The following is a 15,408-nucleotide window of genomic DNA, read 5'->3' on the forward strand; positions in this document are numbered from 1 at the left end:
ACATCTCGTTTAAGGGTCGTAACTATATAAAATCCAAAGTGTATGAGAACGGAACGAATAATCAAACTTACCACATGCTTAAACAATCGTATCATCGTAATGTACGTTGTAAAAACATATCGATCGTTCCTTTCAATTCAATAAAAGGATGAAATTCCATTAATTAAATACCACCTTTTCTATCACATTTCGCTTTACGAAACAACTAGCAAAGACGCCTCTTGGGTTCGTACCAACATCGAACGCACAAATTTTAGTGCAGCAGAATATTCGTAATCTAAACAAAGATGTAATCAACACTGCATAAATCGTTCTCTCATCGCAAAAAATCTTTTCTTTCTTTTCCTTCTTTTCATACACGCTCTCATTTTCCTAACCGTTTTCATACACAAAACGTTTCATATACATATATATCTACGCAAATATTCTTTATATTTTTTTTTTCTCAAATCTTTATTTTCTGTTCAATTAACGAATAATAATTGTTATCGATAAATACTATCCAAGCTATACCTACAGACTATCGCTGATAGAAACGCATTAGAAATGGTATAAAATGGACATTATCTTATTTCCTCAACAACGCTAAATATATAACCATATTATTTTTTCTTTTTTTTCTTTTCTTTTTTTTTTTTTTTTTTTTTTTTTTTTTTTTTTTTTTTTTTTTTTTTTTTTAAGCATTTTTTTAAGCATATAATTGCATATGACTTACACAATAATACGGCGTTCAATAAAGTACACCGTAAGTTAAGTTTCTTTCGGGCAGGGAAGAATAGAATAAAAAGTGCTAATATTAAATTGTGGTAATCGAAATAATATGTTGTGTGTTTTGTTAGGCTCGATCGACCCTTTTTTCTTGGCTTTTCAGTCTTTCTAGCGGCTCGAAATAGACCAACCCTATACTCCGTATTCTCGCAAACTCCAACGCAGCAATCCTGACTTTCGTGTACTGGTCTTTTTTTTTTCACTCGATGGTCACGCTGGTCGTTATCGATCCCCGCCTGGACAACCAAACCCTAAAACAACCGTGCAGAGTTTTAAAAGCATTCTGATCGTTATCATGCTTTTAAAGAAAAAGATTTAGATATGTTGTCAAACAGTTTCTCTTACCCCAAGCCAGCTCCAACCAAAACGGATAGAATATTCGTGATAACAAGAGTATAAAGGACTTCTTTTGAGAACAATCCAATTTTTCCCACTTTCGTTGTACGAATGCTATAAGATTTTCTTTTATTCATTCCCTGAGGATGCTTGAATTTCCAATCTCTAAAGTGAAATATAGAAAAATCGATAAATGCCTTGTTGTACACGATCAAAAGATCTATTTGTCTTACGATTGAGGTATTAAAAATAGCAAATTCTCATACTTCGGTGGTGCTTGATCCGGACGCGAACTCCATTCATAGATCCAATCGGTGTTCTTCTCCAGAAATTCGGATTCCTGCACATATAAAAAAAAAAAACAATGTTAAGGAATCTGTTTAATCCTCTTTAAAAAAAAGAAAAAAATACTCTTATGAAAAGCATCGTCCGTCTTGACTACGTAATCCGACTTAATCCGATTTAAAAATGTTTAAACGGTGCACATGGATCCAGTATCGTCGAGTGAAATTGAAGATACACGTATTCCTACGTCAATTGAAATCGCCGATCAATTTACCAGGCGGCCGTTTTTACACGAACAACATAAAGGAATGGCTGGTTTTTCATTACACGACCTATCTAACTTATCGAGACCAAAATGATCGATGCAAAAATTATCAAGATCAAGATTTCTATCATGCGATGAAAACGCGATATAATCGTTGTAAATCAATTTTGAATGTATTAAGAATGTATTGAAATATCCTGAAACAAATGAATCATTTTTTCATTGTTCTATTCTTTTCCATTATTGAGGAAAAAAAAAATTGAAATGAATTTTTAAAATAATGTCTTTATGTCCATGCCTCTTAACAAATACAGTCTATTATTCGAATATCTATTGTGAAACTCGAATACTCGAGTAATTTTAATTTAAAATTTGCAACGAATGAAACATGTAATTATTCAAAGATAAAATGCACATATATTTTTTATTTATGAACAATGTAAAAAATATTCAAGAATAATTTGACTTGGCAATCAACCAATCAAGATACGAGAAATGATCATCGTATCATTTGATTATATATAACATACGATATATTTATATATAGATTATGTCTTATCAAATAAAACGTATACATATTTATAAACAATTCTATGTTTTAAAGAGAAAAATTGATTATTATATACGCATATATAGATTTCAATGAATCATGTAATGAATTTAATCAAATTATTATTTACAGTAATCTTCATGATATCGAAATCGTACTATGAATTTATTTTTATTAATTAATTATTATATCAATAATATTTTTTTATAATAATAATAATTTTTTTCAGAAGAAGAGGAGAGAATCAGAATAAATATACATTTTTTGCCTAACGATATAATATTCATAAATATAAATAATATTCATAAATATATTGATAGATTCGTAGAATCAATAAATAAAATAACGAAAAAATATAATATATTGATATGATAATAAATAATAAATAATTTCAATATGACATTATCATAAATAACCACACGTAACTAGCGTAGAATTTTAAAAATATATCATACTTGCATGACTCACGCGAGACAATATATATATGTCACCATAGTAATTACAACATATATGTAAAATTATGAAAATATAATATAACATAAATACAAATATTTTTCTCTCGTTATCCATGATCTAATTTATCCATACCATTTGCCAAGATCGTCAACTGAACATACGTTCTTGAAATAGTGTTTTGAGTAATGCGTAGTTAATCTCGACTACGAGTACGTACGATACTTCTCGAATCCGAATTCATGCTCGAAAACGTCCGAACGAAATTCGGTGTCATAAATTTTCATAAATAGTTCCATAACGAAAAAAATCTAAAAATTAAAACTAAAAAATTAAAATCACTATTATTAAATCATTTTTATTGGTTCCATAATCTAAATTTTAACTAATTTAGAAGGATCTCTACTACTCAAAATATAAAAATGTACAAAAAACGAGGATGTTAAAAAAGAGAACAGTTGTGTTGTATATAAAATCGAATATAAAAAGAAGGGATATATATATATATATATAGAAAGAAGAATTCTAAACACAGCAAGAAGGAATATATATTATAGGAATGCTAGGAGCATAAGTCTCAGAGTTCAATGCACTTAGAATAAACATTGCAACGTGCAAGCAAACCAAGGACTCATGAATAAGTCTAACTAGGTTGCGATTAACGAAGAATAGCTTTAAAAGGATTTTCCTCGGTTGATTTCATCGTACGTGTCAATCTTCCCACACACGACTAGACGAAACTGATGACTGATAATTAGTTCAAGGTAATAGATGCGAATTTATAAAATGCTCTATTTTTTTTTTTGTAAAATTCTAAAAAAATTTGCAATTTATTTATACATTAATAAATAATGTCAATCCATGTTATCTAGAATCATCTTTGATCATCGTTTACAAAAAATAGGCAAAGAAAAAAAAAATATCCCTGCTTTTAAAATGAAGAACGTAATTCACATGTGCAAATATCCGCTTTTCGAATTTCCAATATATAATTTAAAAATCAATCTTCTCCGCTTCGACTGTAATAGTTTCTTCTCGAAAGTAGAGCACGTAGAGTATGACGAAATAAAAGACCGTAATAAAATTACGCATCAAAATTCAATTTTAAGGAGGTTACGACATCTTGAGACGCAAAAAAAAACTATTGTAAAATACGATCCAAGAAAACTAGGTCATGCATGTTTTGTCTTGAAGAAATGGCGACTGTCTAGCGACTATTAGCCAATTCCGACGAATTCATTTCTTTATCGCGCATGAAGTTAATATTGCATCTCGGCATGGTTTCGAATTGGTTTACCATTCGACCGCTAACGACTCGGTTGAAAAGTGGCCTGGCGTGCTTCATCTCGCTCTTTTCAAACCGCAATTGGCCGCAAGTTTCTTTCTTCTTCGGTACGTCCCTTACTTCCCTTTCGCGAACGTAATAACCGGGAATTACGTCCACTGCCGGCTTCGGACCTCGTTCAGCGAGAAAACCCCTAGCTACCGACGACATTTCACTATGTAATACTATGTAACTCTCCACAGTTTTGCCTCGAGAGGGTCAATGACGAGTTGCACTTTCCGCATATATCTCCATTATTCTTTGTCCGAGTTGTGTTTTCACCGTGTTTCATGAGAATTAAGTAAAATTGTTTTTCTTCTATACAAATCCAAAATACAATATATATTTGATAAAAGCGTATCAAATGGATGTTTATTCAAAATAGATAGTGTTCATTCTTTTGTTCTTCTTGAAAATAAGAGATATTGAAAATAATCATGATTGCCTTGTTGGGTACGTGACAAGGATCACAGGTTGTAAACTCGTGGAGGATGGTGTACGTGACCATTGGCACGGTCCTTTTTCCCTCTCCAATAAACTTCTTTAATTGAATGCTGCATTTTTTGCTGATTAATGTAACATGTTATGAATCTGCATAAAATTGATCTTCTGCGAGATCATCTACAAGAAAATGATGATGAATAATCACAATTATTTTTGTTTATGCATAGCATAAAGGAATTTCTAAGCATGTGAATCCTTATTTTCTTTACTTTATAGCCATTTGTTACTAGAGAAGAATCAATGATTTAGAAACTCTGAAGGAAATAACGCAATAATTCATTTCTATAATCACTTCATATTTCTAACGTCGAAATCGATTATTTATTTCTAATCTATCTATTCCATCTCAGATTCGAGTTCACCGATTGAATTGATGTATCATAATAAGAGATAAGCGACGAATGTTATTTAAAATCCTTGATATATTTTGATTATTCGAAAAAATGGAAAATACCGATTGGAACGATTAACACATGATTTATATCGACTCATTTAATGGCGATCTTTTTGAAAACAATCACAAATGACGAAATAATCTCGCAGAGATCAAATCGAAATTTAATTTTCTCTCTAATTAAGAGTTAATTGCTTGCGAAAACTTTAAAAGTCGATGAATGATTACAGCATCTCGATAAAATCATTAGTTATAATGTAGTAGCTATTTCGCTATTTTGCGAAATGGAATACAGTTGAAGAGATGGATTTTAGGTAGCGATGCTTTTCTTAGGTGTAGAATAAATGAGAATAGAAATATAAATAAACTACTAGCATAGAACGCGTGCGCATAGTTTAGCACTCGAATTGGTATGCTGAAACTAACACTTGCTGTTTCGTATTGAACGCGCGAAATGTACTTACTATTAATTATTAAATAAGCGGAGAATCCATCTGCAATCCTTTCTACAAAGTAATTGCAAATAAACTTTTTGCACGATTTAGAAGGCGATTCATGGAATTATACTCGGAAATGTAATTTCCTCTTTGAAATGGGTTGAAAGTAAAATACACATGTTCATGTAACAAACAGGAAAGAAATTTTAATCTCTCTATTTCACGCCACCTTTCTATATTAAATTTCTTGAGAATTTGCGACGCATAAACAGACTTTCTATCTTCATTAATTGTGCAAAAGTTCAAATTTTGAAATTCGATTCAAATTTTGGATTTCTGAAATTCTTAAATTGTAATATTGATCTTGGAACCTTGATACAGATTTGGAATTTTCGGAATTCATTCTTATTGATTTTCTATTTTTCATCAACAAAGTGAAAAACTTGACAAATTCCAAAATAATATATTAAGTTCAATTTAAATTCTCCTGTAAAAATTAAAAAATATAATTTGTCAACTTTTTTTTTATATTCCTTATACATATTACTACATAAATATATATATATCACCATAATTCCATATACAATAATTAATCATCGTTAACATGTTGCCTAATAACGCATAATCATCTTATACTTGGATTCATCACATTCCATGTAACAGCATGAATGCTTTCGGAATGAGCATAACGGCCGACCGATTTAATTCTGCACAAGCGCAATGTATCAAAGTATATATATAAAGTATATATATATATATATACCCTTCTTTCTCCTTCTCTTCTTCTCCATCAACTTGAATCGTTCCTCGAATCGAGCAAGAGGACCGGTTTTTGCCCGAGATGAGAAAAGTGTAAGAACTCTTTCACGCGATAATACTTGTACCACAGAGATATGTATGAGATACAACGAAGATATAGAAAGCTTAAACATCGATGGCAATATCTATTTATCGACCGCTTGAGGATATTCGTATATGTTTTCCAAAAATTTTATAAGAATCTAAGATAATATCGATGGCTACTGAAAGTGCTAATAACTGAAAAATGTCATCGAATCTCGAATCCTAAGATCATCATCATTTTCAAAATCCTCTAAAATATATCCATTAAAAAACATTGTCGTGATTCATGTTTTGTTAACTGTATAAACATGCGGACCAATCGAACGAGAGTATAAACATCAATGTCACAATTGTCTGAAACATTTTATTGAGTTTCTATATACGGTATGCATGATTTAAACTTAATGAAGCAAATCTTATTGTATGAAAAAGACCTAAGCATAAACGTAGAGAGCAGCGATTCGCTCGTTCACGATCGCGTGATCTGTCCTCCGTAACGGAGGTGTATATGCGCGTAACACCGATAAACACTAACTCAGGTGAACGAACTAGCACAGTGTAAAACTTATGCATAGTCGTATAAGTTTCTTCCTTTGGTAAATGCACGAAACTTTTTTTCCCTTCCCTTTACCTCGATTCGATTTAAATTACTTTCTCAATTTGGCGCATTTCTCGAATCTTTCCACATGCTGACAACAAGGATCGATAACGACACTCGGTAAAGTTTATCAAGGTTTCTATATAGAAAATGTACATAAAGTATGTAGTTGCGAAAATACGAAACTATAGCTGCGAATCCAGGTATCCTTGATCGGTAAGTGGATTACGAGGCATAACAGAGTGCAAATGCGCGTCTATGATTACGAATATGTAATGCGTAGCTAGAGTATCAAACTCTCGTTCGTTGATGCGGAACTAACTTGTATTTTTTATGATTATATTTTTTTCCTCTTCCCTTTCCTCCTCTTATTTCTCTTGAATTTGGTTTGAATATCAAGGTCGTTCATTCCCATCGATTTAATCCCTCCCTCATGTATTTAATGTGTTAAAAATAAAGGAACGAAGAGACACGAAGAACGTGGAATGAATCGACACGTTCGCGGTGCATGGACAATAATAATAAAAAGAAAAGAGTATCGCATCGGAGATAAGGTGGACGGAGTGCCAGGGAAACAGAAGCTCCTTAAGATATTCTATTTTTAATGCATTATCTAAGCGGTTGAAACGAGAAACGAAAGATTCTCAAAGAAGACTCGGCGACGCTTAGCTTTCCAAAGACCTTGCTTTGACAAAGATTGGCGGGGGACACAAAGAAGCTTGTTGAAAACACGTAGTGAAAACACGGTTGAGCAACTGACTCATGGAAAATGCTCGCCTCTTCGCACCACGTTATCATTACTCATTCCACCTCTGTATAATTGTCTTTGTCGTTATTTTCATCGTCGATATCATGCATATTGCATGATATTGTTTTTTACTGATAACTTTTGTCTGTGATCGAACGAATTAAACAAAATATACCTTAATGATAGTTTCCAACGAGGGTAGAGTTGAAAAAAAAAACAACATTCCATTCGAGGGATAAATAAACCATGGATAGATAAATCATGGGTAAATAAAGATCCTGATACAATTATCAGCCTGATTTAAATATAGGCGTATTGATTTTCATATCGGTTAAATACACAAAGCTTGAATGAACCAAGCCACCAAATCGTCCAGATAACGATACAACAATCTGTACATTCCGAATTTCTGCCGCGTTATATTTATCAGTTTAAAAACTCGACATTGTACGCCTACAGAAGAATGCAGGAACTAGCGTAGAAATGCCTCGCGTGTTCTATGACCTACAGTGCATACTAGAAGAGGTGTGCCGTCAGAGGAGTCAGTGATCTGTAGACCTTGCATGGAAAGTGTGGCCCCTCGAGCTTTTGTTTCGTTCGATAAAACCAGTTGCATGGATCTCTTTGAAGTACTTCGATTGGACATGCGTCACGAGAAAAATAGAGCAACGACCAGATGAATGGGACGATATAATTTTCTTTTTAGATTGTATTGAATTTATAAAAGGAGGTGTTATTATTGGAAAGTATTTGGAATCGTATCGTGCCTCGATTTATAAATGGATACGTAACGATTAATCGGTCTGTTGATTTCACGATGATCCTTAACATGACAAATAAATGGTTGGAGGAACGCACAGGAATACGAGCATTTAAAATTATTTGTCGTAGTAATGAATTACACAGGCACATATTAGATATTAGAAATCGATTATGAAACTGACCTTGTTGCAGCAATAATTTATATAAACTCCCTTGAGTTCATCCTCGGTTGATAATTCCGTGTTTGGACTGTTAGGTGGACTCTTTGGGCTGTAATAAGATAATAGAAGATTTTATGAATTTTTATATTTCTTTTTTTTTTTTTTGTTATCTGTTATAAACGTTTTTACATTTCAAGATTCCAATTGTTAAGCAGATTTATCAAGCTGATAAAATCATCTGATAAGGAAATTAGAGAGATGATAAGAATTTACAAAATATCGCATTCCTCTTTCTTCGTTTTGTTTTGTTTCTCTTATCGACAATTTAACACGACATCAACTTATATATGTATATTACTTTCTATCATATGACCTCCGCATCGTATGATATTTTTTTTCCTATCTTTCACGCGGAACTACGAATGATAATAGATGACCTCATCGAACATCTGCGCCATTAATTCGCAAATAATGTAAAATTATATTAATGTTCCTTTTTCTTTAAAAAAAAATCATAAAGAAAACGTATAATATGTAAAGAAACGTGTACGAAAGAAATCTTACATGTAAAATTTATTGCTCCTTTATCGATCACAAAAGATTGCGTTTTAAAGTTATTTCATGATTAGAGTTATTCCATATTGTATATTATTAAGCTTGTAAAATACGAACTTTAAAAAAAAAATCTTATCTCGAGATGTATCACTTATTTATTTATTCATTATTATTTAATTGTTTAGCATCGATGTTAATTTTAATAATCTCAAGATTTAATCGATTAATAAAATTTTATACATGTTTTCTATTTAATAAATTTTTAGAATTAATTACTTTTACGAATATACAAATTCTGTTGTATCATTTATAAAGTATTCGTAATTTCGTGTATAATTCTAATGCTATAACAACAAGAAAAAATAGACATAAAAAAAAAAAGGATCCAAAAAAAAGTTACTTATACGAACAGATCACAAATACGATGAGAGCATGGCGTTGTTTGCCTTTTCCTTCTTTCATCCACGGGTTCTTGAGATGTTCCAACGAGTACAAAGAAACCGGCCAGAAAAAGATCTCTCCCTCCGACATCTGATTCATGCTTATTATTTACTTTTTTTTCCTCCTCCTCTTTTTCTCCAGTTCCTTCGTGCTCGCATACGTAGGATAAGGCAAACCGGGTTTTTTTAATGGCCCTTCTCAAAAACTGGGTGGATTTATTTTTCCAAAGAAAACAATTTAGATAGTAACATCAGGATACAATTATATTTGACAATAAAATTCTCGAAAATCATTAACAAAAAATAACTCTCAAGAATTTTTTACTCAAATGCATTCCCATATTTACTGCAACTCCATTTTGCAACTCCATAATAAAAATCTTGAAAATGTTTATTGAAAATATTTTTCTTATTCTACTATTTAAGAATTTTATTCTTCTATTTAAGAATGACAATTTTAAAAGTAATAAAATATTATTAAATATTCTCAATACAAAATCCATATATGAAAAAAAAATATTCTCCTGTACAACTTTCGAGAATTTTGCTCTCAAATAATAAACTCGCATAAAAATAATTCTTCGGAATATTGTTTTTTCTAATAAATATTACATTGAGATTAACTGTCCATCCTTAATGCACAAACATTTGTTTGAAAAATAATTTTTGAAAATTGTTTTCGAGAACTTTTATGAAAGATTTAAAGAATTAATTTTTAAAAATTCCTTTCAAATTCTTATTTTGTAATAAATAATTTATATTATTTTATATATCAATATTATTTTGAATTGTTATTTGCCATTTTAATTTTGCGTAATATTGCGTAAATAATAGTATTAGGATAAGAAAACAAAAGATTGAATTTTGGAGTAACGTTTACGTTGGCGATAATAGATTAAATAAAGCAAATACCTATCCCTTGGTGTGCCTCGACGGGAAGATGCCAAAGAATGCCTAGCTGACGAGGGCAAAGAATCTCTTTGCGCTTCTCTAAGCAATCGAAGATATTCTTCACCTCCACTACTAAACGGTAACGGTGTTATCCTGTCGGGAACTGGATTCAATTCCACCCAAGATTCTATAAAAGAAAAACATATGTAAAATAATAAACTTAATATCTACAAGTATATGATAATATGAATTTTAGAAAAATTTTAAAATTAATAAAATTTCCAAGAATTATAATATAAAAAAATTTTAGAATTTAATTAAAATATTTAGTTTTATTTAATTAATTTAATTAAAATATAATATATAATTTATTTAATTAAAATATAAAGTTGAAAATTATTCTAACAATAAGATTGTATTATAATTTTGATTAGTGCTTGATTTGCACAAAAATAATAATCGCTGTGTATATAAAGGAGAGAGAATCACGGTTCTGCCTCATTTGTCATTCGGACTCCGTATCGAACACATCGCGAATTTAACGATTCCGAGATGGGATTTCACTCAAAGATATTACATTTGTGCATTCTATTCACATCCTATTCCATTCGAGATAAAATTTTTTAATAATTTTTTAATCAATTTTTTAAACAGACAATGAATATTCTTGTTCGATTTTTAAAAAATTCGATTAAAAATTGAAAAATTTTGTCCAATATTGAAAAAAAATTTTGATAATTATATTATTCAATTGACACATGTATATTAAACAAATGAAATGGAATCTTATAATAAACATTATTTTTCAAAAATTATTTTTAAAAAAATTAATATCAAACTACGAAATGTAATATTAAATCCAAAGTGCATTTACAATTTATTTCTCAAAAATTTCTTTTAAATTTTAAATATTCTGTGGTATTAAAACACTTCAAGCTACTATACATATGTTGTGTCATTGTATTGATTTTCAAAGATGATATTTGCTTGTTGCGCAGTTATTAGTTGATATAATAGCGTTCGTTTTCACGATACACTGTATTCTTCGAGGCGATACGAAGACAGGATGCTTATTGTAAAATGAGACAACTTGATTGAAACCTATATGCTAATAGTAAAAACAAGAGGAACTCGATTTCCTGAAAATATTTAAAAGGAGAAAAAAAGAAAAGAACACCTAAGATTTCTTAGTGCATATATAATAGCGTAAAACACGATGAAAGAATAGAGAATTATCGAAGTCTCATCGACTCGATTATCAAAAAGGTTTACGGTCAAGGCCGACGTATATTAACTACGATGCATATTATTAATATATATTTGTATTGCGTCATACAAATACTCGAATGAGTATCAACACAATCATGATATTAAATTATTATTTTCCTGAAAAAGAAATCCCAAAATTTGTTTTTTAAATCATCTCGAAATCGATTTTATCACGTTTGAAAGTTACAAGATGCAAGAATCGTACGTGTATTTGAATCGAATAAGCAAAAAAACAAATATTGAAATATTTTTTAAAACGCAAAATAAATGATGTATTTGTTTTTTATAAATATCCTATATTTTTATTTTTCTCTTCGTTTTTTTATAAGTTGGCAGAAAAATTATTCGCCTAAATATATAATAATATGATTGAACTAATTAAAAAACACAACCAAAATATAAATTTCAATTCTAATTATTATATTATATAAAACAAACCAATGATGCGTAATACCAAGAAAAATTTTCATATGATTTGTAACAATTAATAAATTATCATCGTATTTTCTTCATAATATTGATAAAAAAAAAATAATAAAGATCAATATAACAGTTTTTCAAGATTTTAAAAAGTTTCTAAGTAAAAACAAAATTCTTATATGACGATACTCGCTCCGAATAAGGCAGATTTCACAAAAGTGAAATCTACAATTGTTCGATAAATTTCCACTTAAATATCATACATATTATAAGAAATTAGAGAGTAAGATATATACTGTTATACGATACACTTAATAACCAATTATATTAGCCTCTAAGGCAAATGTCAAACATCGTTGAAACTTGTTTTTCCATTAACCTTCTTTTTAATGTATATCTCATATTTAAAGCTTAATATCTCTTCAAATTCTAAGGAACAATAAATGTTCTCTTCAACATCCGCCCATGCCAATTAAGCGAATTACTATGATGTTTCTTAATAAATAATACAATCATTTTTCGCAATAATAGATAATTATATATGAAACATCGATTCGATCAATCATCGAAATAAATTGTTTATAAGAGACGTCTATTTTCATTAATCAATTTTTTTCGTTAATCAATATTTGTCAAAATCGCGGAGAAAAATTAGTAGCATCTTTTAATTGCATAATTTAAAGTGAATAAATTAATTCCTAATAGAAATTGAATTTATTATAAAATCTTATGGGAAAAGAAATTGTAAACTGAAATTATTACATTGCTCCATTTTAACAAGAATTCATATTCATAAGAAGACTCCTCTTCTCTTCTAGAAAGTTGAACCATCTACTGATATATTGATATATTATATTATCTACTTATATGTACATATATACAATATTGATTACAATATTCATAAGAATATTTCAGAAATAAATAAAGAAAATGTGATTATTGTAAATCTGTATCTAGATATTAAATATTTCATATCTCATATTTGAATATATCTAGTACTTGAAGATCTTAAAAAATTAGAAGAAAAAATTATTTGATTGAATAGAATTAAATAATCTTAAATTTTATTTTCTTAATACTAAAACAATATTTGTTTTATGATTATTGAAAAATTAATATTTCATTAAGATAATTATATAATTATACCTATTCATTTTTATGAAATCATTTTTACAATCATTATAATCATTTAAAATATATATATATATATATATATATATATATATATATATATATATATATATATATATATATATATATATATATATATATATATATATATATATATATATATATATATATATATATATATATATATATATATATATATATATATATATATATATATATATATATATATATATATATATATATATATATATATATATATATATATATATATATATATATATATATATATATATATATATATATATATATATATATATATATATATATATATATATATATATATATATATATATATATATATATATATATATATATATATATATATATATATATAATAAATTAAGTAGTAGACTGATAATTCTAATATTAAAGAAAAAAAAATTTAACTTTAAAAATCAAGATCTGAAATTTGAACTTCTATACCAAAATAACAGAAAATCCATTGAACAGATACGAAATTAAATTTATTTAATACAAAATAGAATTTATTATATTATTTATATAATATTATATTATTTATATAATACTAAATTAAATTTTTATTCAATTAAAAATCATAATTTTTAATACAAAAAAATTCTTAATCGATTTATTAATAATCATATATAAATCAAAAGATCTGTATCAAATAAATTTGATACAATTTTTATTTAAATAATTTAATTATTGAACCGAAAAAGTGCAACAAGCTGTGGTAATCGATGATGACATCATTCATTACTCCGTTTTATTAACTTTATGCAGACGTGTGGTACATGATAAGCCGAGATACACAATGAACGTGCGCACATATAAATCCAATGTAAATATTCTAATTATCGCAAATGGTAAATATAATGATAACTTCACGTAAAATTTTCTCGAAACGCAAGATTTTGTATAATGCAAATTAATTGACGATCATTCTTCTATGATTGACAACATTCATATCTTGAAACGTCACAATTATTAATTAATTATTCGCGAATCAAATTCCAGTACAAACTAGAAAAGATGTTGGTCAAATCGTGTTTTAAAGATAGCATAGATCTAAAAGAAATAGAAAATTGTCACTACGTGTACTCTCGTGATTTTATCCGGATAGATATGAAGAAATTACAACAACTGATGGAATTATCGAAGTTCATTAGACATCAGATTCAAGAAAAATATATCAATTTATATAAACGGGTGAAAAAGAATACGAGAAATGAGAAAGAGAATAAATAAGAAAAAGAATTAATGAAGCAAAACCAAAATTATCTTATTTTTCTTAATATTAAATATCGATTTCTAATTAAAAATTACATTCAGATATTTTTTCTTCAAATCCTCTTCAGAATTTTTATTTACCTTGTATTCAAAAAGCTAGATTTAAAAAAAACCGAAAATCAATCGAATTTTTTGTACAAGACATATTCGAAAGAAACAACTCTATTTAATCGAAATAAACGAATGCACAGCAAGGCCACACGTGTTAACTTTGTGAATACAATCGCGATGCTGCCGCATTGAACGTAGAAAATAAATAATACGACTTAACTGTGTTTCTCTCGCCCTCTTCTTGATATTTTTCTGCGCAAACATGTTGGAATAAACACACGTGATATTGATAGCATAATTGTATTACAAATTGAATCTGTAAACTGTATGAATTCTATCAATAATTTTTGGCAAATTATCCCAGAATTCAATTAATTTAAAATACATCATTTTAAATCATAATAAAAATTTAAGGAACAATGACAAGGTAATTTTGTGATTTGTTTATACAAATTATAACCAAGTTGTAAAGTGTTTCCAATGCAAAATGAGAAGTAATAATTCAAACCTATCGCAATTCGACATACCTCGCATATCTATAGATAAATATTGGAATAAAATAATATTTTATATTTCATACATATTTTGAAAATTATCCAGTAAATTGATAATTTTTGCGGGATATTAAAAACAAAACAAAAATTATATGATGATTTAATCGAAAAGAAATTGAAATATACATAGTGAAATAATAGTGAAAAGTGCATGAATGACTGAAAGAAAACGCTTCTAACGTATTCCATATGACAAGTTTACAAAACATGGCAATATTTTTTTTCAACAAATAACGACAACATACTAAGATTTATGAGCATAAGCCACGTAAAGATAAGTTTTCCTAGACCGTACATTTAACATACAAATATGTAAATATATGTGTATATATATATATATATATATATATATATATAT

The 15,408-nt window shown here is 28.3% G+C and overlaps 1 protein-coding gene across 1 annotated transcript in view; it reads right to left on the bottom strand.

Annotated features, from left to right (window-relative positions):
* LOC102679867 (BCL2/adenovirus E1B 19 kDa protein-interacting protein 3) overlaps positions 1-15,408 on the bottom strand; it is an 18,890-nt gene continuing 3,482 nt past the window's right edge. Inside the window, exons 2-6 of the mRNA XM_006617062.2 lie at positions 10,336-10,501; positions 8,450-8,537; positions 1,371-1,444; positions 1,114-1,269; positions 1-1,019 (exon numbers count right to left, since the gene is read on the bottom strand). Coding sequence (XP_006617125.1) covers positions 968-1,019; positions 1,114-1,269; positions 1,371-1,444; positions 8,450-8,537; positions 10,336-10,501 — 536 coding nt within the window. The 3' untranslated portion in view covers positions 1-967. The remainder of the gene's footprint in view (positions 1,020-1,113; positions 1,270-1,370; positions 1,445-8,449; positions 8,538-10,335; positions 10,502-15,408) is intronic.

The sequence above is a fragment of the Apis dorsata genome, unplaced genomic scaffold (assembly GCF_000469605.1).
Source record: "Apis dorsata unplaced genomic scaffold, Apis dorsata 1.3 scaffold_292, whole genome shotgun sequence".
Classification (NCBI taxonomy): Eukaryota; Metazoa; Arthropoda; class Insecta; order Hymenoptera; family Apidae; genus Apis; species Apis dorsata.